Below are 20,734 nucleotides of genomic sequence, written 5' to 3'. Positions count from 1 at the left end.
TGTCCTTCTTATTGTTATGATTATAAGGGATTTCTTCGTGATTTATATTATTACTAAAAAAAATACGAGAGTAAAAGAGCACCTTTTGAAGACATCCACACATCTGTGAAGAGCTAATCAAACTGTTGATCATTCAAAACAGATTCATTATGAACTCAACATGTGGCACAAAAGCCATTTTATGAGTGAAAATCCTTGCAAAAGGCCAAGAGTTATGAACATAATCCTCTAGTATGCCACGTCTCAGCAGGTAAGATTAAAAAAGACAAAACAGAACACCTCAAGACTGCAACAACAAAGAGTTTATTAGAGTCAAGAATATATAACCACTGTACAGAAAACATTCAGAGTTAAAGTGTGAAATATTGAACCGCTCACAGCGCATTCTGGTTGCTGAGCCTGTTAGTGATGATTTAATTGGCACCTTACAGCTGGCTAACGTATCAGCATTTAAAAACATTTTTGTAAGCAGGGAAAAAATGATTGTCCTTTCTAAATGATAACATTGCCCAAGGTGGGAAATAAAGGATGAGACAAATTACATTAAAACCTGCTCAAGGAACAAAGTTGTTGGGAAGGGATGAGAGGAGATCCCCATAGTTTTGTGGGTTTTCTGCATGGAGGAACCGTAGCCTCACTGCTGTAACTCTGTATATACGCATGTTCAGTACATCAATGATTTCTATTTTTAAATAAGAAAATATATTAATAGGTACAAGAATTTATCATCAAATCCAGCCTCTTCCAGTTATCTTTGGCTTGGTAGGAAGTTTCTTACTTCAACCTTTGAGGCTCAAATGTTTTCACTTGGAAGAAATGCCATAGTATCTGAGCCCGAAGGGCATTATAAACAATCATTTTCCTTAAAAAAAAAAAAAAAAAAAAAAAGCTGTTCTTAAACCTTCAAAGAAGCGAGACTCAAAAAAGTTTCTCTATCTCCTGAGCTCTCAGTTCTCCATGCTACCAAACCTGCAGCTTTTGCCTTCCAAAACTGTTTCGTGAAGTCCAGAAGGGTTTGAGAAAGTCTCTTTCTTGAGCATTTGCTTGTTTCCGCCACAGGCTAGCAAAGGCTTATTTTCTCCAATACTAAAAGAAAATAAAAGAATACATAGCACAGCATTTATTCAATCCAGTTTACTCCCAAAGAATAAAAGTTACATGTAATTTGAACTCTGGGTTTAAAAACATGGTAACATGCTAATGGTAGGCAATTTTCAGAACCCTTCAGGGTAACGAACAGTGTGGAAACAAACTATCTGCCCCTTGACAAATGGTTTCATTCAATCTACACTCTCCTGCTGGTGTATTTTCCCTGTTTTATTCTGGCATCCAACAGGAAAACAGAAGTCCTGTTCTGAGGAAAGGAATGACAGCTGCGTTCTGGGATGCAGCAGCACTGAGACCACAGCTTGGAGATACCTTAGAGCCACATAACATTTACAGCTTAAACTGAGTTTGCCCCTACACAGGGAGCAGCCAACCACTAGTGCAACCCCAAATCATACAGCTGCATTTCAGGAGGGACAGCCCTCATCCCCCAAGCTTTCACTTTTTAAATCTTTGCTTAACATGAGCCCTGAATGCAACTGACTTGACTTGCAAATTTTCAAGAGAAATAAAATGTGAAATTAGTCACTTCAACTGAAGATTGTTTCCTTCCTCTGCAGAAATAAATAATGCTGCTAAAACAAAGATGATTCTCCAGAGAGAAATGGCTATCTAGTCTTCATTAGCATCAACTAAAATTAAAATGCATTTTTTCTCCTCTTGAGCACCATTGTACACCATTAACTTATTCTAAATGTTAAATTTATTTACTTTTGAGTCAACAGTTTTTGATAACCATTACAAAGGAGACAAGTGTTACATAAAAAGGTCTGTAAAATATATGAGAAGATAACAGATTAGCGATACATTAGAAACTAAAGGCTTCATAACACAGCTTTGAACTGAACTCAATTTACGATATGATTAAAAAAGAACAATACTAAGCTGATGCCAAAATATCTACATTGCTTTATCCAAGAGCTTTACTTACTATAGAGTGACATATAGAATGCTGATAAGCAATGGTTACTATAATAACAAACCTTATTAAAAAGCTCTTAACTGCTGCAGTAGACAGCACAGATTCCTTGTAGGCCTATTATGGAGGCAGTAATAGAATAAATATCTATTGACAAACAAGAAAACACGCAGAAGGGTATTTCAAATGAAAATTTGTGCGGCATTAGGGCAAAATCTGCTGTTTAAGCATGTGTCAAAATACCTGCACAGTGGTTTTGGGGCTTTTAGACAACTCATATTGCTACTAAAAGCAAGGACATTGGTAATTCAACGCAGCATTATACATGAACAAATTGAAAGCTTCAGTTGGCCATTGTGTAAGATGAGTGCTTTACAGCAAATTCAATGACACATTAATTGTTCATTTATTCAACAATTTACACACTTTGCGAAGGCTCCAGCAGCAAATTCTTAGGAAGACCACCTCAGACAAAGAGGAAAGATAATGGTTTTGACTAATGAAGAACTAAATGTCACAAAAAAGTGACCCACTTTACTTGTAATATAAAGAGAATAGACATCAACTGTATTATATTTGATGGATCCTTTTTAAGTTTATTTTTTTACAAGATATTAAATAGACTTCAGATTCTTAAGATTGGTCAATTGTTGATAACTTTTTTTTTTTTTTTTTGTATCCTATTCACACAAGCATTCAGTATTCTTGCAGGGGAAAGCCTGCAATTGTAATTATTAACAGAACATGAATGAAGGCAGTAATCACAACTCCAAAACTAGTAGAAGACTCCTACATGACATGGAGCAGAGATGCCTTAAGCACTTACAAAGCAACACTGTATTTTTTCATTTTAGGCACCTAAAAGTCGAAAGCTGAAAGCACATACATAGCAAACTCTGCACCAGCATGTGAGGAGAGTTCAAGGCCTCAGGAAAAATAGCCCCAAAATCTCTGCACTGGAACTCAGCACCAGCCAGCTGGAGAGGTTAAAAAAAAACCCAAAATGAGAAAACTGGATCAGGTTTGCATTAGTGGCTGTAGCATCTGCTTATGTGGTATCCAAAGTGCAATACAGACTGTGGGCTTGCTTTTTAACTCCCAAAATACGAATAGAAGATTCAATTGGTGCGCGCTGGTGTGTGTATCAGTGTGTTGTTCAGAACACCATTCCTGGGAGACAGAAACCTGGGGTTCAAATTCTCGTGTATTTTTAAATATTCTGAAAAAGTCTGTCCTGTGATTTTAAAAGCTGTTGTAAGCACTGAGGAAAGGTCAAGCAAGAACAAGGCTGAACAGAAACAAAAATAAAAGGTCACCTAAATCAAACCTGTAAACTCTGACTTACTAATACAGCTCCGCAAATGCAATAACCCTGATCTAGGAGAGCCTGGCAGTCACCTAAAACCAATCAAGTAAAAATACCCCAAACAATAAAGTAAAAAGACATGTCTTAAAAGAAAGTGACTGTCAGTATGTTATTAAAGGAAAGGTCTACACAACTGCTAGAGGAACCTGAAATTCTAATACTTAATTTTAATCTTGAATCTTTGTAACGGCTTTTAAAATTATTTTTCTTTATCCCAAAGGCATTTTTCACTTTGTTTTATGAAATTAACATCCTACATCCTATGATCAAAGTTATTGATAATGAATGACAACAATTTTGCAACATTTTCATATAATTACACTCCTTTTTCATATCACACAAGAGATCACCTTTGTTAAATATATATGCAGATGGAAATGCCATTTTGACTTCTTCCCCTATACTACAGTGCAATACTTCAAAATAAAAATTAAGTTTGCAGGAAACAACAGATTAGTTTGAAGACCTTTAGCCATAAAAATAGTTCTCAGTTTCTGGCAGAATTTGATCAGCCTTTTTGAATAAAGAATCAACTAAAAAATCCTCAAATAACAACTGGCTTTTCTGATTGGTTACATTTTCCCTCTCAATTCCATTTATTGTCATGAATCTAATACTTAATGCAAACAGTGTAATATCTGAAGTCGCTGATAAACACAAACTAAATATGTCAGATGGCTTTAAGAAAAAAACATTGAAAATTCAAAGAGTAAATGCTTTTGTGAGTATAGATATAAGAATAAAACATTTTATTGTCTTACTGTGGCTTGTAGTAAGACAGCATACATATGTGTGGTTGAACATTTCATTCTCCACACTACAGCAAGGGTAAATTTTAGTGATAAAAATAGTGGAGACAACAAGCTTTCACCACACCATTAGTGAAAATCAGGTAAAGCATGAGGGTAGATGGGACCTCTGGTGATCATTTAGTCCAACTCTCCTGCTCACATAGGATCAAACACAACAGAATTTGCTCAGAACTTCGTGCTGTTGGATTTTAAGTATCTCAACAGATGGAGACTCTGACACCTCTCTGTGAAACCTCTCCCAGTGCTTGATTACACTCACAGTGAAAAAAAAAAATTCTTTATGTGAAATTTCTTGGCTTTCAGTTTGTGCCTATTGTCTCTTGTTCTGTCACTAAAAGAGTTTGACTCAATTTTCTTCACTTCCATTTATCGGCATTGTTAAGATCCCCCTGAGCCTTCTTCAGGCTGAACAGGCTGACCGTCTTCTCATATGACAGATGCTCAAAGAGCTTGATTATCTCCATGCTGTCCCTTTGCTGGACACAGCCCAGTATGTCCATATCTCTCCTGTACCTAGGAGCCCCAAAGGGGCACAGTGTTCCAGATGATCTCACACAACACTCGGTAGATGCGAACGATCACCTTCCTCCACCTGCCAGCAGCACTCTGCCTAATGTAGTCAACAAAGCTATTGACCCTTCTTTGCCACAAGATAACATTGTTGCACCGTGTGCAGCTTGTCCATGAGAACTTTCAGGGCTTTCTCTGAAAAGCCGGGGGTTAGTTCACACCAGGTGAAGTACTTGGTGTTTCCCTTTGGTGAACCTCATGAGGTTCCTGTGCCGTCACTTCTCCAGCCTGTCAAGGTCCCTGTGAATGGCAGCACATGCTTCTGGTTTACCAGATACTCCTCCAACTTGCTGAGGGCATACTTAATCCAATCATCCAGATCATTAATGAAGATGTTAAACAATTTTGGCCTCAGTATCAACCCTTCAAGTACACCACTAGCGACCAGCCTCCACATGGAGGTTATGCCACTGACCACAGCCTTCTAATCCCAGCACATTGACTAGTTTCGAATCTATGTCAGTATCCATTTCTCTAGTCTATATTACTCTATTCTGTTTACGAGGATATCATAGAAGACAGTGTCAAAGCCTTGTGAAAGTCAGTATAAAGAATACCTACAGCTCTCATTCAGTCCAGTGAGCTAGCGATTTTATCTTAGGTGGTTATCAGGCTGGTCGGGCATGGTTTCCCTTTTGTAAATCCATGTTGAACAGTCCCAATTACCTTGAATCTATTCTGCAGGTGTGGATCTGCAGGTAGAGCAGAAGCCACCACTCCTAATACCAGAAGTCTAAAGGTTCCAGCCATCACCATTCTGAGAGTTTCTATTTCCTAACTCAATGAGTATTCTAGCTCCTCCTTCAACGCAGCTAGAGGTTCCAGCTCTTCCGTCTCCAAGGTCTTAGGGAAGGTCTGGTCAACTTTTTTCTCATCAGTCCCAATACTGTGCAGTTTGTTGACCTCCTACAGCTCCTTTAGTTGATAGTGTAGACATGTGACCACTGCACACCTTCTGCAAGCAAGGAGCCCAATTCTTACTGCCCCAACAAGAACTCTCAACCAGCCCCTACAGCCTCCTATCTCAAAAACTGCATCATCCCTCAGGAACTTTATCTTTGTAGAGGCCTCTGACATAGGGGACAGGTCTTCACACAGCTGCTGGGAATCATGTTCTGTGGTACACTGTCAGCACTGCAGTCGATATGGATGCTGTTACGAGCAGAGTTCCTCACCCCTTCCATGCTCCCTGCTTTGCAAGCTGCTACAGCTATTAACGATCAAAATAACTAGCTGGAACGCACAGTTCAGGAAGCTTAGCAAAGGTAGGAAAGAAAGGAAGTTTATCCTCACTCATTTATAGTGGGATTGAAAGCTAAGAAAATTATGGATCGTTCCTTCAGAACTCCAGCTTTACAATTTGCAGTTCTTACCCTAAGTAATAAAACTGGTCACATCCTACTTTGCATGTTTGCTGAGGTGCTTTAAACAATTTTCTAGGACCACTATGACCTTGCTCTCCCATCTTGGCAGCCAGAACACACTTCGAACTTACTGGAAAATGAACTAAAACATCATAAACAATGAAGTTAAGTCTTGAACTTACCACCTGCAACTTCACACCTTACAGAGTACTTTCACAGAGACCAACAACTAAGATGATGTCTCACCTGTGCAAACTTGTGTATCTGCTCCACCACAGCTGCAAAGAGGGCATGGACACTTTCATCAATTAGACTCTGCATATAATGGACAGCTTCTTCATCAGACAGGTCCAAACGAAACTTGTCCTGTACCTGGAATGGGGGCAGAGATGACAAAATTTAATTCAGTTCAACATTTAAAACATACACTCTTCTATTTGAACTATACAGTAGCAGATACAGTGATTTCAGTTATGGAAGTTTAACAAAGAATCTCTTTCACTCCTAAGGCAAGCTCAGGAAGTGTGGTCTGGATGAATGCACAGTGTGATGGATCATGAACTGGCTGGATGACAGAGCTCAGAGGGGTGTGATCAACAGTGCAAAGACTGGTTGGAGACCTGTAGTTAGTGCAGTTTCCCAGGTCCAGTCTTGTTCAACTTGTATGAAGAGACTGAGCGCACCCTCAGCGAGCTTGCTGATGATACCAATCTGTGAGGAAGGGCTGACACTCCAGAAGGCTGTGCTGCCATTCAGCAAGACCTGGACAGACATAAGGACTGGGCAGAGAAGAACCTAATGAGGTTCAACAAGGGCAAGTGTAGGGTCCTGCACCTGGAGAGGAACAACCTCAGGTACCAGTACAGGTTAGGGGTGGACCTGCTGGAAAGTAGCTCTGCAGAGAAGAACTTGGGAGTTTTGTTTGACAAAAGGTTGACCATGAGTCAGCAACATGCCCTTGTGGCCAAGAAGGCCAACAGTACCTGGGGTGCATTAAGAGTGTGACCAGCAGGTTGAGGAAGGTTGTTCCTTCCCCTCTGTTCCGCCCTGGTGAGGCCACATCTGGAGTTCTGTGTCCAGTTCTGGGCTCCTCAGTTTAAGACAGACATGAAATTACTGGAGCAGAGGTCTACAAAGATGATTAGGGGCCTAGAGCACCTTTCTTATGAGGAGAGACTGAGAGAGCTGTGTCTCTTCAGCCTGGAGAAGAGAAGCTGAGAGGGGATATCATCAATGTTTATAAATATCTCCAGGGTGTCAAGAACATGGGACCAGACTCTTTTCAGTGGCGCCCAGTGACAGTGGCAATGGGCACAGACTGAAATACAGGAGGTGTGAGGAAAAACTTCTTTCCTTTGAGGTGCCAGAGCCCTGGTCCAGGCTGCCCAGAGAGGTTGTGGAGTCTCCTTCTCTGGAGACATTAAAGACCTGCCTGGACACGATCCTGTGTGATCTGCTCTGGGTGAACATGCTTTAGCAGGTGGGCTGAGCTAGATGATCTCCAGAGGTCCCTTCTGACTCTAACCATTCTGTGAAATTTACAATGCCATGTAAAATGTCTATTTTTAACTGATTCATAAAGATAAGTATTTAAATAAGCTAGAAACAGCACCCTATACCTCATCCCCCCAAGCAGTACTTTCTAAGCTCGAGCCCAGAAAGTCAAGAGAAGTACCTGGACATAAGAGTCGAAACAGAACTAAAATGTTATGAGAGTAAGAGAAGATCCTCAACATTCACTAAACAGGAATGAAATGCCACTTGTGAAGAAAAACACCACTTTACATACTAAACAGACAGCTGGAAGAAACTAGATGATTCTAACCATCTCTGAAAATACCTAAATACTGCCTTATTACAGTATCACACAGTATCACAGTATGTTTGGGATTGGAAGGGACCTCAAAAGATCATCTAGTCCAATCCCCCTGCTGGAGCAGGAACGCCTAGGTGAGGTCGCACAGGAATGTGTCCAGGCGGGCTTTGAATGTCTCCAGGGAAGGAGACTCCACAACCTCCCTGGGCAACCTGTTCCAGTGCTCTGTTACCCTCACTGAGAAGAAGTTCTTTCTCAAATTTAAGTGGAACCTCTTGTGTTCCAGCTTGATCCCATTGCCCCTTGTCCTATCATTGTTTGCCACTGAGAAGAGCCTGACTCCATCCTCGTGGCACTCACCCTTTATATATTTATAAACATTAATAAGGTCACCCCTCAGTCTCCTCTTCTCCAAACTAAAGAGCCCCAGCTCCCTCAGCCTTTCTTCATAAGGGAGATGCTCCACTCCCTTAATCATCTTTGTTGCCCTATGCTGGACCCTCTCCAGCAGTCCCCTGTCCTTCTTGAACTGAGGGGCCCAGAAATGGACACAATATTCCAGATGGGGTCTCACCAGGGTGGAGTACAGGGGAAGGAGAACCTCTCTCGATCTACTAACCACCCTCCTTGTAATACACCCAAGGATGCCATTGGCCTTCCTGGCCACAAGGGCACAGTGCTGGCTCATGGTCATCCTGTTGTCCACCAGGACCCCCAGGTCCCTTTCCCTTACACTGCTCTCTAATAGGTCATGCCCCAACCTATACTGGAACCTGGGGTTGTTCCTGCCCAGATGCAGGACTCTACACTTTCCCTTGTTAAATTCCATCAGGTTATCCCCCACCCAACTCTCCAGCCTGTCCAGGTCCCGCTGGATGGCAGCACAGCCTTCTGGCATGTCAGCCACTCCTCCCAGCTTAGTGTCATCAGCAAACTTGCTGATGGTACACTCAATTCCCTCGTCTAAATCGTTAATGAATATATTGAATAATATTGGCCCCAGTACTGAACCCTGAGGCACTCCACTAGATACTGGCCTCCAACTGGACTCCGCACCATTGACCACCACTCTCTGGCTTCTCTCTTTAAGCCAGTTTGCAACCCACCTCACTACTCTGTTGTCTAGACCACACCTCCTCAATTTAGCTGTGAGGATGCTGTGAGAGACTGTGTCAAAGGTTTTACTGAAGTCAAGGTAGACCACATCCACCGCTCTGCCATCATCCATCCGCCTTGTTACATTCTCATAAAAGGCTATGAGGTTGGTCAAGCATGACTTACCCTTGGTAAAGCCATGCTGACTGCCCCTAATGACCCTCTTATCCCTGATATGCCTTGAGATGACACCAAGGATAAGCTGTTCCATTACTTTCCTAGGGACAGAGGTGAGGTTGACCTGTCTATAATCACCCAGGTCCTCCCTCTTGCCCTTTTTGAAGACTGGAGTGACATTTGCTTTCCTCCAATCCTCAGGCACCTCTCTCGTTTCCAAAGACTTGGTAAAAATGATGGAGAGCGGTCTAGCAATGACTTCAGCCAGCTCCCTCAGCACCCGCGGATGCATCCCATCTGGACCCATGGATTTATGGATGTCCAGACTATTTAGTTGTTCCCTAACCCAGTCCTCATCGACTAAAGCAAACTCCTCCATTAACCTCTTTCAGAAACTGTAAGGCAATTAAGTGAAGAATATGGAACCAGAAAGGTGCAAGCAATTCAACCCTGTCAAAGCTGACCTTTGCATAGCATGTGAGAATTTCATTAACTTTGATTATATCCACCATCCAGGTATAGTTGTAAGGGGCAACAACATCTCCAACCATTGTTTATTTTCTTTATGTACCAATAATACATTTTGCTTAGTACTTGCAATTTGTGTAGAAATTAAAAGCTGAAAGCACTATAATTAGCAATACAGCAACAACATCTATACTTTCCAATTTCAGCTTTGGCAAAGCCTTGACCTATGAATATTTACAATGCTGCAGTGGATGCCTTTCTGTGAATTCCAGCTAATTCCATGGCAATTGTTCAGGACTGCTCCAGATGGCAACATCTCAAAAGCACCATTACCACAGACATTCCTTTGGTAATACTCAAAAAACCCCTCTGTACATAGAACTGGCAAGAGCTTAAACAGATCTTTAGGGAAAAAAAATTGCTTTACAGGAGCCAAGTAATTTTTGCAGACATGCCTTATCCCTCCCAACATTTATGAGAGGTAGATGCATAAATAAGCATTTTGGATGAGTTCAAATAATTTATTACATGGATCTGTTAAAGTGCTACAGATACCAAAATATAAATTCAAGTTTTCTGAAGTGCTTGCTGTGCAGCGAAGTCTACACATAGGAATGACAAGTGTTCAGGTTCCTTCTGAATAACAACCAAAACCACCACAATGGTTCAAAGCTACATCAGGGGAGGTTCAGACAGGACATTAGGAAGCATTTCTTTACCAAGAGGGTGGGCAAACATTGGAACAGGTTTCCACAAGAGGTGGCTGATGCCCCAAACCTGTCAGTGTTTAAGAGACATTTGGACAATGCCTTTTGCAGCATTATTTAACTTGGTCAGTCCTTAAAAGGTCAGGCAGTTGGACTAGATGATCACTGTAGGACCCTTCCAGCTGACACACTATTTTTTGGATAATGTGAACTTCAGGTGCTCAAATTGGAAAACCAATTGTGCTGTTAAAGACCTGCTAGTTAGTTCTAGCATACTGCTAGCTGGATCCTAGTGTTCTCTAATCAATCCTATCCCCAAACTTCAAAGTAGTGCTGATTACAATACGAAAATTGCCCAGCAAATTCATATTACTTGCACAAAATTAATTGCTGCCATCTAATCACGTGCTTTATTCTCGTAAAGTTCAAATTATGTGAGCTCTTGTGCAGATCACCATATCAATCTACTTAAGTCTATTGCATAATGAGCTAGGTAAAATTGTATCAAACAATTTTTGCATCAAGTATGTAACTTCTAGTTTATCTGTGAGTCTTTTTAATGAGACAGAATGCTTCACATCCTAGGTAAATTGTTTCAATTATTAATTGCCCTATGTAACAATTGTGACTTATTTCCTATCTGAATTTGTCCAATTTCCATCTCAAACAGTTGAGCTGATTACAACTTTTTACATTCAAGAACTGTCCATCAGAAATCTCTAATATAAGTAAAAGTATCAAATAATTTAAGTTGCTTCTTAACCTTCTCCAGGATATGACTAAGGAGACTGACTGTAAGGCAGAATCAAGTCTTTCCTGAACATTTTTCACACGTTCACTTTTTTTTAAGAGTTGACAAAAATGTGAGTCAAATTATTTCAACAACGTTTTTAATAAGGTTAAATTTGTGAGATGATAATACTACCTTCTTCTCTTCCCATTTTATATTCTTTCTGTCCACAAAGGATACTGCATATACAACTACCCTCCTTATGATAGCAAAATTGGCCAAGATTTCAGTTTAGTATTACTCTGCTTTCTTTTCAAAGGCAATGTGTTCCAGAATAGTGCCCTTCAGTGCTACAATTAAAAGCACAAGTTAGCCTGCCAAGCATGGGAAGATAACGGTGCTTCACTCAAAATACCATTATAACTCTGTTGTTGATATGTTTGAAGTAAGCGTAAATTGAGCTTTTCCTCCACTTTGCCTTAAAAGTAAGTTTGACCAATATGAAAAAATAGATTAAGCTGAAAAAGTTGAAACTCTCAAGGAAAGAAGTACCAGGGAGGGATTCAGAAGATATTTCAGACTAATATTATAGAACTTTTGTCTTCCTAACAAACATTATGAGAAGGAACTTTATTATCTCCCACAGACATATCAGAAGTTTGAGAGCCAATGAAGCACATGGTCAACTTCACCTGAATTTAACGGACTATTCACAAGCTTGCAATTACACACGAGATTTAATACCTTCCCAAACTAGAGCATAGGCTTCTATCAGATCTATTTTCACGCTCATAGAAAAGCTGATGTAATGAGAATTCAGCAAAATTGTTAACTACAGTTTCAAAAAAAAAAAAAAAACAAACCAAAACTGTAACGTTCTTTTACACAACTCCAGTAATCGTGCACTTCAATGATGTCCTAATTTTTGACAGAAGAGCTTCTCGGACATTCTTGCAGTTAGTGATGTTAAGATGAAGCTTCGTTCTATGGAATTAAAGACTCTTTAAGCCACTTCCCACCTTCCCTAGAAACAGACTGGCCCACTGATATACACAAAAACAAATTTACCCAGATTTAGACCTTTAAATCAGTTTGTAATTAGCAGCAGGATCAAATGCTGCCAAGTACTAGATCCTCGCATCAAAGGTTTTCAGTTCTGCAATTAAAACTGGCTGCTGCAAACTAGCTGAGAATACGGCAAGATGAAAAATTATGTCTTGAGCTGCAACAGCAGCAGCAAGATTAATGTACACTGATTTATAGTTCTTGTGACAAAACCAATAGTAATTCTTATTTGAAACCTCCAAGTTCCAAAGTAAACCATCTGTTCTGAAAACCAATAGCTTCTCACAGAGGATGTGCAACTAGGAAGAGATTTTTGCATGGTGTAAAAAAAACCCCAAAAACCAAAAAACACAGAACAAACGGAATTTAGGGGAGTCAAATTCTGATGAGTTACACAATTATGTCTACACACTTAAGAAGAACAGCCACCATTAAGGTGTCAAAACTGTCACATGTGAATTATTTACCTAGAGTTTTCACTTCGGCATTTAAGTGAATTGTTTTAGGTTAGTCATTAGTATCTTTCAAAGAGAAATGCAACACACTTAATGAATCCGGTTAAACTTTTGCTTTGTTTCCAGAAAGGGAGGTTTTAAAACCCACATCGTATACACACAATTATTTTAAACATGTTCCGTCAGGTTTCAACAGCAGAATTTGAATGTTTAAGTTTGAAAAGGTTGGATAAAGAACTGGAGAGTCCATGAAGATACTGATGTTCAACTTTAAGGTTCCAAGTTGTCCACTTCCTATCGCCCTGCACAGTGATAGTTTAGTAATAAAGCATAAAAGAACAGGAATGCATAGTTATTGGAATCTGCATGGCTAGAAACGTTATTATACTTCAGTCAAATTTGAAGTGTCCTGTAAGAAAGTTAATGTCAGTAATCATGACAGAGCTTTCCTTTTTCAAAAGAAAAAGAAAATAAAAATTAAAGGGGGAAGAGGTCATAAACCATGAGGAACAGTTCAGAATAAAACATGGGGGAGTGTGCATGAGAAAATAAGCATTTAAATGTAAGTTACTTGGAGCTGAACTCATGATGAGAATAGAAAGAAAACTGATCATCACTTGCAGCAGAATCACACAGAGGATGGAAATTAGCAAGGTTACAAGCCAAAAAAGTGAAAAAATGTATTTTGCAGTAAAATCATGAAGAATTACTACTTTGCATCACGATTATCCCACCAAAATTACACTTTTACCAACTACAGTTCAAACAAACTCAAGAAGAGAGGATTACAAGAGCATGAACTGGATAATTAGCATATCCTTCACCTTAAAGCACGGGGTGCAAAAAAACCCAATAATATATGTAGTGGGGTTTTTTTGGTGGTGTGGGGGATTATTTTCTGCAACTGATGTACATCAAAAGTCTCCACACACTCCATTACTGCTGCTCCATGCAATGAATTTCTCAGTATCAGGAGAGATTGCAGATTAAAGCATTAACTAAATTTTTTAATACAAAGATGAACTTACACAGACCTTATTTTTAATATGGTTTAAAGTTGCATTTACACTTTTTTTTTTTTTTTTTTTCCAATAGTGGGGTCACAGTTTGCAAATACATTGTGCTTTCTAGAACAGTTTAAACATAAGGATTAAGGTGTTAAGATACAGGAGGGTGGGGGGTGAAATAACAAGAAGAGACATCAGTTTCATTTACACTTTTGCTGAAAAAACCCAAAACAATCAAAAACCAAAAGAATCCCCCAAAGCCCCAAACTCAAACCACAAACACCATGTGAGATCCCAGCCAAAATTACAGTTGACTGCCTCCCTTTCTGTCAAAACCAAACAAAACATCTTAACCCCAGATCAAGTGGTCATTTAATCCATCTACTGTAAAAATCCTCAGGATCCTATAATGACATGGCCAGAAAAAACAATAACTAGAATCCCACATCTTAAATTCTGGAGTAAGTAAGGGACATCCCACACCATAAATGTTGTTATGGGGAAGCAGACCATCATGGACTGAAAAGACTGCTATAGAAATTAAACTATTTTGTGGCAAACACTGATATTTCCCACAAAAAAAAAAGAAAAAAAAAAAAGCCCACACTAAAAAACCAAAACAAAACAACACCAAAGCAAATACCAAAAAACTGTTCTGAAGATCTGAGAATTCAAAACCTGTGAACTTGTGTATTTCTATATGATGTGACATTTCGCTAGAAAAGGAAAGCTGTAAAGTTAACTGAGTGGCAAAGAGCATACCAGCTATGAGAATAACGGGCAGCGTTAATTGCTGGTAAACTCACACCTCATTTTCGCCTGAAGTGTCTTCAAGAAGAAATAAAAAGATTCAGAATTTTTCAAAATGGCATCAAACAGGTTGCATGAAGCTGATTTCCAAAAAAACTTTGCAGTCAGGCTCACAGGGCTGTGTTCAGTATAAAAATCAGGATGGCAATAAAGAGGAGATGAAATACTCAAGAAAACCATAATCATCATTAAAAATTGCAGTTAAAGGTTTAAGGTGATAATAGGTAAGCATCTTCTCACTGCTAAAGCGTTACCTAACAAGTACTTTAAGCTCAAGGTTAAGACAGACTTTGCAGAAATTCCTAGGAAGTTTTTATAAACTTGAGGGCAGTATCTGGATCCACAATTCATGAACTTTTCTCGCTATATTTTTCACAATTATTAGAGAAGGTAGCAACACACTTTAAGCTACATCTCACATACATCTGAGAACCCTTTTCAATCCTTTTTAGTTTTTACACTATTTGCAAGTCAGCCATTCTGAGGACTGCTGGCTGCTCTGGTATTTATTCTTCCAGTAACATCAGGCACCACTGCTGGTGTTTTCTATGAGTACTATGTGATTTTATCACTCTAATCCGTGACTGCTCGCTGCAAAGTCAGCTACTTAAATTTAGAGAAACTTCAGTGTCCTTTTTCATTGGGTCATATCACGTTCTGGATGTAAGTATCCTGTATACTATTAAATCCTCTGATAAAAGTCAACTGATAGCCAAAAAAGAAAACAATAATATTAGGTAGGGTTTTCATGATTATTTTTATTGTTTCCCCTTAGAATTGTTAACAACAGTCAGTATCTAATATTCATGTAGCAGAAACTGGCATTAAATGCTTGATTTAATCCTTATCAACATCATCTTATTCAGCAAAAGACTGTTCTTGCAGTCCAAACAACCTATTTTACAAACTATTCAAATATTCTATATGCATGAGCAATTTTATTTGAAAGACTATTCCAACAACAGCTTTTGTTTTCAAGGCTTTGATTTGAACAAACTGTAGTTTCTAAACAAGCCCATGTAGGCTTTTTTTCTTTAAATATAATCCAGTAAAGATGTTCACAAACATCTCTAAACTGAACTTTCATGAAAATAAGGGCTTCAGCTGCTGCAGTACAGAAAGATAACGTTGTTCCAGCTCAGAATTTCATCATATTGGCCAAAGCCTTATAATCAAATAGGCAGCATCATACAAAACACAGGAGTGTTCTCACACTTGGCCCATGTAGTGATGTTTATTCCTTTCTTTTTTTAAATGAATTAATGTACATCAGCCTACAAACATAAAAAGGCTGGGTGTGCAGCTGCAGCATCAGTACCCAAACAGACAAAAAGATGAATGTCTGCCTAGGCAAAATAAGCTCCATGTCAATGTCACACTTCTACAAAGAATAAAGCTCCCCAGAGCAGCAAGCAAATATAAATACTGAAACAAACAGACTCTGATCAAGAAAATCTGAGTTTATGTCTGCTATAGATTTCCTCTTGGCATTAACAAATCTCAGAAACATTTCCTAGCTCCACATTTTAACAAATACTGGTATTTTCAGTTGGGTGAAAAGGGACAGATATCCGCTGCTTAAAAAGGCATGCCAAGCACTAAATTAGAAATCCTTTCCATTTCATTAACTCGTGAATTCAACTCTCAGTTATCCATTGACTAACTCCTGGGGAGGACAGAGGAGAGTAAAGAGCAGAGGGAGTTCTCCTACAACCCAGACGAAGAAACTGGCAAAATTAGCTCAGGCTTAGGAAAAAAGCTACCTCAGAAAACTCTTTCTGTACCTTAAGTTATACCGTGTCTTTGCTTCAGCTTTTAGACCTGTAGAACAAGAATAATTTTACTTTATTTTCTTTAATACGAAAGGAACAAAATATGTCTGCTCTCTCTTCTAGTTTTCAAACATTTATGTTATTATTTTTCTTACCAAGGGGCATGAGACCTCGTCAGTGTTTGCACAGACTTGGAAACACAGAGGGTGCTCTCAGTGCTACACTCCACACTCTGCTGAACAGTTTGAATTTAGCTTTTTTTCTCACATATACCCAAAGGCGCTGTCAGAACTGAACAGGGCTATTTTCATGGACAGCAGTTACCTTCTGCTTGCTGGCAGCCAGGTCTGTGAGTCTCCATTCACAATAACCTCGCCTGTAAGTGAAACAGTTGCAGCATCTTTGCAGCACCTTCGTTAATCAATGGGCATCTGAAATAGAGCTCAGTCAATTAGGACACTGTCCTTTAATGCCTGCTGAGTTCTTTGTGCGCCAATGAATCACTGGTCCCTGATGTTTTCTAATTTAAAGGTCAAATTTGCTATGAAGGACAGATAGAAGCCATCTGGCTTTCCTGTCGAAAAATCAAAAGCTTTTTTTGTTAGGAGGTGACAATGCTGAATACATTAGCTACATCTGAAGAGTGATGGTCTACCTCTTCCTTACGTGAAACCGGCTGTATAATTGACTTCAGATTTTAGTCATTACTACTTAAATTTATAGCACTGGCTAATTTGAAAAAAATCCTACAATTAGCAATTAGTGTTGCAGATGTACTGGTAAGAAAAAAGCAAGTAGCATTGGCAGGGAATAAAGGGCGTGTGGGGGGAAAAAAAAGCACTTCATTTTATTGTCAGTTAGGCATTGATAAGTCAACATAAAGACACTCCAGCCTAGCCATTTTCCTGAAAACTGAGAAATGGGAAAGAATAAGTAAAGAGTTGAAAATTTAAAGGCAATTACTTCAGAGGCCACAGAAAGAACAGGCAAACTGGGGAGAATCTTCTGCTACTTTTCAATTTTATTTCATTTTGTGACATTTTTGAGCCAAAGTGAGTTTTCAAGAAAAGCCTAAATCAGAGAGTGGCAGTAGGAGATCGTGTCATGAACCATAAGGTGAAGCACACTGGTTGACAGTTTTCTTTATAAATAGTACAGAGAGGACAAAAGGAGATGAAAGGAGCAAAAAGACAAGTAATTTCAAGCTCTGCAGCTACCTTTTCTTGGTCAAAAATTGACAAATGTTTTACTCTTAAACAAAACACCAAGAATCTGAAGAGGGTTCCTATGGTTTTGAGGATGAGGACAATTTTGTGTAGTTAGCAATCACCATTTTCTGGGTTCTACTATGTGGAAAAATAGTGATTGAATCTGGAGTGAGGGAAGTGAGTGACCAAAACAAGCTTTTCTTAACATTGAAAGGTACTAGGCAATTAATCTAGCGATATTTGGTTTACACACTGAAAGTAAGCTGGCTGAAAAACATTGTTCCATAAGCTCTCAAAGAATAGTTGAGGAACTTTTTTATTTTCAGGCCAACTCTCACTTCTGATGTTTAGTTCAATTTTAGGTGTCAGAATGCATCATTAAGGTCAGGGCTGATTTAATTTCTGAAAAAAAAATGCTGTGTAAAGCGAATAGAAAGGTATTGTCAAATAATTTTAGTATGTTCCAAATCTGCATCTCTCATTGAAGCCATTTGGAGTTTCTGGTTCTTTTCAAGCTAACAGGAAGAAAATATCCGCATTGTCATCTTTCTCTGATAAGTAGAACCAGTTTGTATAGAAGCTTGCTCTCTTTTGAACAAGAATGCGGAAGTACCTTCACAGATGACAGGAACAGTGCGACCAGCTCTGCTTACACCACCTTGTGCTATAAACCTTGTCAAAGAGATGTAATCTATACTTATTTTATAGAAAGCTGTACATGACACAAACTGCTGTTTCAATTTTGCTTTGACTCCATACATATTTCTCCCAAGACACTTCACAACTCTTGGACAGAAAGGACACTCAGACAAAATGCTTTCAGTTAGACTTTAAGCTTGGGATGTCATGTAATAGTGGAAGGCAGGTGCTACTTTGCAAAAACAGTCTCCAACTATAAAGATCCTGCCTTCCTTTTCATTCCCCAGGGTAGTAATAATATTCCTTAAGAACTCTTTCCACAGGTTTTTCTAAAAAGTCACATTTAACGTATCAGTCTGAAATCCTTAAATAATCAAAAAATCACAATTGAAATCACCCCTGCCTCACTCAAGAGGACATGTTCCACATAATGCTTTCTTTTATGATCTTGCTCTGTTTCCTGATTTGTTTGAACATATGGAATTCTAAGGATTGATGACTTCTAACCCTCTTTTCAGTTTAACTAGTGAGTAGCCTGTTCTCACATACATATGTATCAATGAGAAGTGACAAATCAGAGTTCAAAAAATCAAGTTGTACAAAATGGCAGTAGTTTTATTTTTTTTTTTTATTCTATTTCAAATGATTTTACCCATCATTATCACATGGTACATGAAAATTTTGTTTTATTTAGACTATGTATATGATTACAAAAATTAAACCCCTATTCTGGCTCTAAAAACTCCGTGGGTTATGTTCTAAAAGTTTAGAAAGGGGGAACACTAAAAATATTTCCAAAGGCAGCTTTACTCACTAGCATGTTGTTACATCTTACTGTATTTTTCAGCATCAGGCAGATGTTTCCTGCAATGTAAATCACCCCCCTGCCCAGTGGTGAGGAGCACACACTATATCACTCTGTGAAGCTAAATACGAGACTGAAACCGGAGCTACCACCTGACACTGTAATGAAGAATCAAAACTGTGGCCATTCATGAAAAATGTTTCTTTAGAAGTGATCTTTAGAATAATTCATGCCTGCTTCATAACAGTAGGATAGCTGCACCCACTGAAAAATTCCAGTTCCAAGGATCTCTACGCCAAAATAACTGATGCATAATACTCCATTCAGTAAGCATTCCTTCCCTTAAAAACAAGATTTTTTTTTTTCTGACTACAGAAATTTCATTGTCGTTTAATCATTAAATAGTATTCTGATTTATCACCAAATTTAGACAAAGATAACCTATCTCATTACCTCAGTAATTTGACTGCAGTTGCATGTGAGTCCAGAGGCTCACTGGTTCCACAGCCCCTTAAAGCAAAAATTACGGCTCTACAAAGCAGAGGATGAGTATTAGTACAGCACCGATATGGAAAAAACTGGCTATGTACTTCCAGCTACACTATTAAGCAGGATACCCTCTCAGATACAGAAACATTTGTAAATATCCATCTTTATCTTCCATGAAAGTGATATCACGGTTGAAATAGCTATTGACTGGACTCACACATCAAAGGTAATTTAATTTTACAGGTGAGTCCAAAATGGATCTTTAGCTGATTTAAGTCTGTTGAAACATATATGGATTTTTTGTTTAAAGCTTTAGGAAAAAAAAATTAATCAATTGATATGCTGAAAGCATTTATTAAATTTTCCTACAACAGGGTACAATATTATCTTGTTAAATGACTGCACAAACTTGCCACTCAGGACACAAGATGCAAGACACCCTGTTCATTTTTTTATTAGCACTAACAAAGCTCATAGCTGATTTCAGACAGGGTAATGGGAACTTAACATCTAAAACAAGTTTTCTAATACATCATTTAAAAAAAAAAAAAACAACACAAAAAACAAAAATCAAACAACAATGACCTATTCACCATTCTATAATGGGTTAAGAAGATTCTGATCCTAGTCACTCCACTAACAACTGATTCGCTGTTTTTTTAAAAGCAAAAAAACAAAGCCAAAAATTGAGAACTCATGAAAACAATGACTGTTATAGTCATATGCATCCATAGATTATAATGTCAACACCTGGTTCTCTGTTCACCTTCTTTTTAGGGATTACATTATGGCGTATTAATTTTGCACAAATTACAGAAGTATATACAAAGGACAATATTGGAACCAAAAGGACCAAACCTGAAGAGTTAACAGGAATTGAAAACAGCTGAGCTGTGAGAATAAAAGAAAAACAACAGAGTTTATATAAAATAACTATACTTGGGGGAGTGCTGAAAAGTCTATGAATAACAAAGAAAACACAAATGAGCTAAACAATTTGGTTATCTTTCTGAAAATTGATTAATTAATGAAATAAACCTTTATGTATAGGGTGTTCGTTTGTTTGCTTTGTTTTTAAATAAGCACATTGTAAATGAACTTGCAGAACTTGGGAAAGTAAATCTTTTTCCCCCCAAAACATTTGAAAATGTGAAGGTGATTGGCATTCCTTATTATAAACACGTGCCTTACAGGTTCCTCTTTTCACACTTCAAAGCCTGACAGACTTGAATCTACCATGAGGGTAAAAGTCACAGTTCACCAAGCTGCAGCACTGTCAGAGCTCAGAACTTCAATAACTAACTGCTGCATTTGATCCAACAGTGATCTGCCACATAACAACTACACTTATGT

At 38.6% G+C, this 20,734-nt stretch overlaps 1 protein-coding gene across 2 annotated transcripts in view; it reads right to left on the bottom strand.

Moving 5' to 3' along the window:
• Positions 1-282: 282 nt before the first annotated feature.
• Positions 283-20,734, bottom strand: part of PIK3C3 (phosphatidylinositol 3-kinase catalytic subunit type 3) — a 72,946-nt gene continuing 52,494 nt past the window's right edge. For both annotated transcript variants that reach the window (XM_065860406.2, XM_071801717.1), the window contains exons 24-25: positions 6,385-6,510; positions 283-1,086 (exon numbers count right to left, since the gene is read on the bottom strand). In XM_065860406.2, the coding sequence (XP_065716478.1) occupies positions 1,072-1,086; positions 6,385-6,510 (141 nt within the window). In that variant the 3' untranslated portion in view covers positions 283-1,071. The remainder of the gene's footprint in view (positions 1,087-6,384; positions 6,511-20,734) is intronic.

The sequence above is a fragment of the Patagioenas fasciata genome, chromosome Z (assembly GCF_037038585.1).
Source record: "Patagioenas fasciata isolate bPatFas1 chromosome Z, bPatFas1.hap1, whole genome shotgun sequence".
NCBI classification, from domain to species: domain Eukaryota; kingdom Metazoa; phylum Chordata; class Aves; order Columbiformes; family Columbidae; genus Patagioenas; species Patagioenas fasciata.
The sequence above is the reverse complement of the archived record's forward strand: the minus strand, read 5'-3'. Positions and strand labels throughout refer to the sequence as shown.